We start from the raw sequence: 7,150 nt of genomic DNA, 5'->3' as shown, positions 1-7,150 counted from the left end.
TGAATACAACCCAAAGTTTCTGTTTCCAATATCATTACTCAATCTAGACCTAAAAATTTACACCAAAACTATCACAGCACGATTGCTAGACATTATGTTCACCCTCATACACAGAGATCAGACCGGTTTTAATAAAGGCAGGCAGGCACCAGATGCCACTAGAAGACTGATTAATCTGATCCACCATACGGAATCCAGCGGAACGCCTTCTCTGCTTTTATCTCTGGATGCAGAGAAGGCATTTGACAGGGTATAACTGGTCCTATCTCAAATTGGAGCTCCAAAAATTTGGGTTCAGGGGATATATCCTTGGAGCTACCATTGCACTATATTCCACCCCATCGGCTCAAGTGTTCGTGGCAGACATGGTTTCTCAAACATTTCCCATAACAAATGGCAACCCCTAAGGTTGCCCACTATCCCCACTTATATTAAAGCTACTCATGGAACCTCTGACAGAACACATCAGAAAAACTCTGAACTGGTTCAGTAAGGTAAAATAAACCTGAAGAATATGGAATTTTGTACGCAATTAAAGAAATATAAAATTTCATATATAAAATGCATATTTATTGTAGAAAAATTACATAAAAGATCTAATTTTGAAATGACAAAACACTGCATCAGTGATTGTCAATATTGCACAATTAACTATTAACATTGAAGTGGTTAGTCCCCATCTATTTGCTGTTCCTTTTGTCATTGATTGCGCCGAGAAATACAGCAGAGGGGGTATCCACTTTTGGATTCCCCCCTCTGCTGCATTTCTCAGCACAATCAATGAATAAGGGAACAGCAACTAGATGGAGACTACCACTTCACGGCAATAGTTATTTGTGCAATATTGATCATTACTGATGCAGTGTTTTGTCATTTCAAAATGAGAACTTTTATGTAATTTTTCTACAATAAATATAAATTATATATACATATGAAATTTTATATTTCTTTAATTGCCTACAAAATCCCATATTCTTGAAGTTTATTCTATGTATTACCAATGAATGGTGGCAATTAACGTGTGGCCCTGTGAATTATCTAATTCTTGGTTCAGTAAGGTTTCCTATTATAAAGTGAATATGACCAAATAATTTATTCTTGACCTAAAACTAGACGCCACAACCAAAAACTTGCTCTAACTACAACGCCCCTTCATATGGACAGATAAGGATATTTCTTACCTAGGGGTCCAACTAACAAAATCAGTTAAAAGCCTCTACTCCACCAACCCTAAACCCTTCATCAACAGAATACAAAAAGAATCCCAACAAATAGCGAAACAAGAACTTTCTTGGTCAGGGACACTTGCAGCATTTAAAATGGCATGCCTTCCACAAATACTGTACCTATTTAAACCCTCCCCATTCCCATCTCATTCTTTAGATCCCTCCAAACTGTCTTTAACCAGTATATCTACAAGGTAAAAGACCCAGATGTGCACACTCAAAACTCATAAAACACAAATTAGCAGGTGGAACAGGGTCCATCGATTTTGAAGACTACTATCTTGCAGCTATTCTCACCCAACTACCAGACTGGTTCCAAATCCAACAAAACACTCTATGGGGTCAAAGACTTGGTTATTAAGCACTCCTCTAGGAACCATCATCCTGTCCACCATCTCTCCAACCATAAAAGCATTGGTCCAAGCATGGAAAAAAATGATACAACTCCCTGACTACTTCTCCACTACCCCTCCCAACCAAATACCAATAGAATATCTTCACCACTTATCGTCAGACCTATCACTGACACACTGGACCCATAAAAGAGTTAACTTTTTACAAAACCTGATACAAGGGACACAACCAAAATATTTTTCCCTCCTGCAAAAGGAATTTAATGTTCCCTCATCAGAATTATTTGCATACATAAGAATATGCCACTGCCTACAAGCAATACCACTTTCCCTTTATGGCATACCCCCAACATGGGAATTCTTAATAAATCCTACTTTCAAGATAAAAGGCATTTCCCACTTTTATAATCTCCTTCACCAAAAGAACACATTCCAATGGGAGGCAGACCTAGCACATTGCTACTCTGACAAACAATGGCAACAAGCCTTACAAACCATCTATAAAGCTATGAAATGCTCTGCTCTTTGAGAACCCACCCACAAACTATCGCTTAGATGGTATATGACACCTGCTAATATATGATTATTTAGCCCCCAAACTCCTGGCTCCTGTTGGAGAGGTAAAGCAGCCAAAGGTGACATGATTCATATATCCTGGTCATGCAGCCATGTCTTGGACTTTTGGGAATACATTTTTAAAATCATATCAGATGTAACCAACAGCCTAGTACACCCCTCACCTGAGCTTGCAGTACTAAGCTTAACCATCAAAAAAAATCCCCAAATCCTTCAGGCAAGGTTACAACTCATATCATTTTGGCCACCAGACTAACAAAAATGGAAAACTGACCAGATTCCAATAATTGCAAACACTATCGACCTAGTGAATCTTCACTACAGCTATGAGACTATAATGGTTGACAGCAACGGTCAAGCTACCAAAAATCGAGAAGGATGGAAACCCTGGTCACAATGTTCTAGAGCAGTGAGGTTCATATAACACTCACATCTCATCTGTATTTCTTTCTTGAGCAACATGAATATTCCACTCAGGTTTGGTTTATTAAACGTACAAGAAGTTATACAATACACATGTTATGAGAGTTAAAGCACATACTAAGTAAATACAAAGTGGTTCTTCTCTCCTCTCATGACACAAAAGTGCTCCTATTAGGGGTGTCTGAGAAGGAGAGAAATACCACAACCTTGACAGTTATTATTGTGACGATAATAAGGTTGTATGAGTCTTATGTGGTTCGACAACAGATCACAACTTTGTTTCTAATGTTATTCCTGTATGTACACCAATTCGCTGTGTGGCGAACAATGTTCACATTGTTACCCATGTATGTTTATGAAAATGTACCAATAAAAACCGATTGAATAGAAAAAGAGGATCAGACATTTCAGCTGGTATGTTTTTTTTTTTTTTTCTTGAACGAAGTTGGTGGACATCATTCATCATGATCTTCATCACTGGCATCTTTTGGTTTTTATTTTATTTACTACAGGACTTGTCGAAAATTTGTAGCGTCTTTACTACAGAATTTACATTTTTGTGAAGGAGTAGGGATACACTGTGCTTTTACAAGAGGGTTCCCCTATGTGAAAATAGAAGTATGGCCAAAGTAGTTCATTCTGCACTCCTATAACCAATTTAAAGACAGTCCAGGACCAACCCACGTGCCAGCCAATGCCTCCCCTACCCAGCCCAGAACTAAAGTGATAGGAGGAGGGGCAGAACAGAAAACCATTGACTAACAGTTACAGCTCTCTGCTTAGAGCAGAGAGGAGAACTGAGCAATCAGCAATGTTTGATTACTACAGAGACGATCAATGCTACGTCCACTTAGGTGTTGTATAAGGTTTTTTTTTTTTTTTTAAAACATGCTTCTCTTTTAAGGGAATTTGACTTGTTATGGTTTAGGAGGGAGTGCTGCATGCTTATCCTCTTTCCTAGGCACAGCAGCCAGAAGATCAAAAGGATGCTACCCAGGACCATCAGGAACCTCTGTCCACTACTTTTATTCCTGGGACACAGAGGAAACAGAAGGCCAAGGGAGTAGCAGTAGTGGAGGAGGCCTGAGAGAAGAAGGACAAGTGTAGGAAGGTGGACAGACATTGAAGTTGTTTTTTTTTTTTATCAAGGGATCCCTTGATAAAGTCAAGTGGGCATGATGCTACATGCTGGGTTTGAGCGATAAGCAAACTGGAAGCGACGCAGGAGTACGAGCTTGCTACTAGTGGAGTATTTGTTTGTTTTTACACAGTAAAAAGTGAGTAAAACTAGTTTTTATTAATACATCTTGGAAAAATGTTATCACACTATTGGCAAGTTCTTCCTTACACACTACCACTGCAGAGTATATCAGGAAGGAACCCCAGAAGCACCGTAGAGGAGGCATTACCCATCATAGAGTTCCATAATTTACCCGGGTTACCCAAAAAAGGACCTCTAGAAGCAGGTGTAAACACATGGGCCCCCAGAGAAAGCCGTATATTCAATGCTGTTCACAATTACAGTAGTGAGGTGAGAGGCTTGAGAGCACTGAGGTGTCATGGCAAGAGTAGATGCCTGTCACTAAAAGTCACCGTCGGGACTTAGAAAGGAATAGATCACTAGTTGAATATATCATATCACATCAAGCATTGCTTGCACTTGGACTTTTATGCGTGTTTTATTCACACCAGTCACTTATATGTATACTATTGGCACTGATAGTTGTGATCACATTGAATACAGGCACTGATTTGTTTACCAGTTATCACTAATTGTGTGCATTGATCTGTTTACTACTTACTGTGTACATAGATACAGATACTCATACTCACTTACTTTATGAATTATTTGTTTATTTACATTTGGATCCATTGATTTATAGTGGCACACAGCAAAATAAGTTTTAATTTCACTACTGAACCTTATGATTTCCTATATTTGTTCCAAAACTAATTTTAAACACTATTTAGTTAAGAGGATCCCTAATATCACAAAGTGGATGATCACTGGCTGGATCTACCTTAATATGTTTTGAAGGTATTGGCTTGCCCTTCTACAAGTGTGACTTCCGAGAGGACATTCAGCATAGCAGGATAAACTAAACAAGCCTGTATTAGAGATGATTTCTGTATACCCATTGCAGCTGACACAAAATAAATGTTTCAATTTAAAGCTGTATGAATTAAAATGTAATTGCTGCCAACATTACTACCGCTCTTCCTTCCTCTTGCCTTGTGTCTCCAAATGTAAGGTCTCTAATAGCTAAAAGTATTTGATCCTGTCACTGGAATTTTTTTTGGCAGCTGTGTCTCAACTGCAAAGCTATACGTTTTATTGCAGGAAATCTCCTGTCCTGTGTCTCTGAAAGTGAGGCCTATGAAAGCTGCTAAAATACTAATCTGCCACGGTATCTATTTTTTTTTTATTGCTGGATAAAATAAGCTTCTTCTCTCCCTTTTTGGGTCTATTATCTTTGCTGTCCTGTCACTAGCCAGCTTCTATTGAACCTTACCTGAGCTATAACTGAAATATATTTTGAAGAATTTGGGGTATGGGAATAGGGAATGCAAGAAATGGAAGGCACTTTTTGTGCATTCTGAATATTGCAAAGACTTTTAAGACAATGCAATGCATTGTGATATAACGTATCTCACAAAGTATTCCAATGCATGAATATGAGGAAAATTAAAGGTACATCATTTTAAATATACCAAACCAAACATTCAGTCATACAACATATTTAATGTAACAAAAAGCTAAAAAAAAAACACCAATATTTCAAAGAAACATTTATGGAATTATAGTGCATACATTTTTAATATCCCTATATAGTATACTGTCAAATTGAGGACATTTTATTGTGTTTACAATATGTTAGGAAATTATTTTGTTCTATTTCCAAGCAACCCTACTTTTGTATTCAGGTCAGGTCTAAACAGAATAATATAACATTTTGGGAAAAACATACAGCCAAGAAGTCCAATACTTGATGCCATTATGGCAAAAATCTCCACAGACACCATGTCTTTCCCTTTAGTGCTCAGATAGGCCGGGATCATGGCAATCCAGACACTGCAGAACATCAGCATGCTGAAGGTGATGTACTTGGCCTCATTAAAACTGTCTGGTAATGTCCTGGCAAAAAAAGCTATAATGAAACTCACAACTGCCAGAAACCCCATATATCCCAGGACAGAGTAGAAGCCGATAACCGAACCCTCATTACATTGAATGATGATCTTTTCCTGATAAGAGTGAGTGTCTCGATCCTGGAAAGGTGGAGAAATAGACAACCAAGTGATACAGATTATTACTTGAACCAATGAACATGTTGACATTATAGAATTGGACAATGTACCTCCCATCCATTTTTTCCAAGGACTCCCAGGTTTGGTGGCTTTAAAAGCAATACACACCATGATACTTTTGGCAAGTAGAGAAGAGACAGCAACTGAGAAGATGACACCGAAAGAGGTCACACGCAGCATGCAGGTTACATCTACTGGACGTCCGAGGAACAAGAAGACACAGAGGAAGCTCAACATGATGGAGACCAGGAGAAGATAGCTCAGGTTCCGGTTATTAGCTTTAACAATGGGGGTGTCCTGGTAATGTATAAATACCCCCAATATTAAACCAGTCAGAAGACAACAGAAGATGGAGACAGCTGAAAAAAGTGCAACAATTGTATCATCAGTGTAGGAGAGAAATTCCACCGATTTGGGAATACATTGATCTGTGTTCTCATTTGGCCATTCATCATCAGGACATTTCCTGCAGCTTTTACTGTCTGTAGGTATACAAAAAAAGGCACATTGGACTGATTTATTAAAGTATTGGGGGAATTATCTCAAAGAGGCTTTGATTTCTACCACAAAGATTTTCCCTTTGAACACTAAAGGTTTATAACGTACAAACCTGGTGCAAATGATTACAAAATTTAATTGCAAGAATGTTACAGTTTTTCTGAGATAAAATTCCAGATTCCTAAGAAAATTCCTAGTGGCATTAACCTTGGTTTGCATTGGTAGCTAGTAATGAAGTGCATGGGTGCATACACAGAGCAGAAATCTAGGATATGTTGTGTGCCATCATATGTATGACAGCCAATGGAGAGCTACACAGGTTCAGTGGTGGTAAAAGAAATAGTGTGTGACTACCAGCTTATACCAAAACTCTGCTGATTAGGCTATGTATTTGTCTAATGACTGTTACCATCCCACATTGTTAATGAAGCATCCCCTAAATTAAGAAAATTCTTCCCTATTCTTTATTTTTATGTGTACAATGAATCACAGCTACTTATAAATTGTTTTTTTTTATTCAGGATTAAAGCATTTTGTATGGAAATAATAATAATATTACATGCATACATTATGTACATGCAAATTATCCTGTGTTTTGTTTCCAGTATGCTGCAAGTATAGGAAAATACCGGTTGATTTGGGTAGAAATCCAATGAAGACCAAACTTCTGCTTTTGCTGATCTAATGTCAAGCAATGTTATCAGCTCTGCCCAGTTCACTCTGTGGACCTCAGAACACCTACTTATGTAATGGAGATGATGAGGG

At 38.1% G+C, this 7,150-nt stretch overlaps 1 protein-coding gene across 1 annotated transcript; it reads right to left on the bottom strand.

Annotated features, from left to right (window-relative positions):
- Positions 1-437: 437 nt before the first annotated feature.
- LOC143975934 (vomeronasal type-2 receptor 26-like) lies at positions 438-6,804 on the bottom strand. The gene is made up of 3 exons (XM_077478466.1): positions 6,795-6,804; positions 5,548-6,399; positions 438-505 (listed from the first exon to the last, which is right to left on the bottom strand). Exons 1-3 carry the CDS (start codon positions 6,802-6,804, stop codon positions 438-440), a joined length of 930 nt encoding a protein of 309 aa, XP_077334592.1.
- Between the last annotated feature and the right edge of the window lie 346 nt (positions 6,805-7,150).

This window comes from Lithobates pipiens, unplaced genomic scaffold (assembly GCF_037356315.1).
Source record: "Lithobates pipiens isolate NorthernLeopardFrog02 unplaced genomic scaffold, aLitPip1_a1.2 Scaffold_13, whole genome shotgun sequence".
Lineage (NCBI taxonomy): Eukaryota > Metazoa > Chordata > Amphibia > Anura > Ranidae > Lithobates > Lithobates pipiens.
Note: the sequence above shows the minus strand (reverse complement) of the source record. Positions and strands in the feature narration are given on the sequence as shown.

Bases quoted from the DNA above. Each gene is read 5' to 3' on its own strand.
- LOC143975934 (XM_077478466.1), bottom strand. The intron at 506-5,547 runs GTATGTTTTTCC...CATATTCTTCAG, and splicing joins AAGTATTGGACTTCTTGGCT to GTTTATTTTACCTTACTGAA.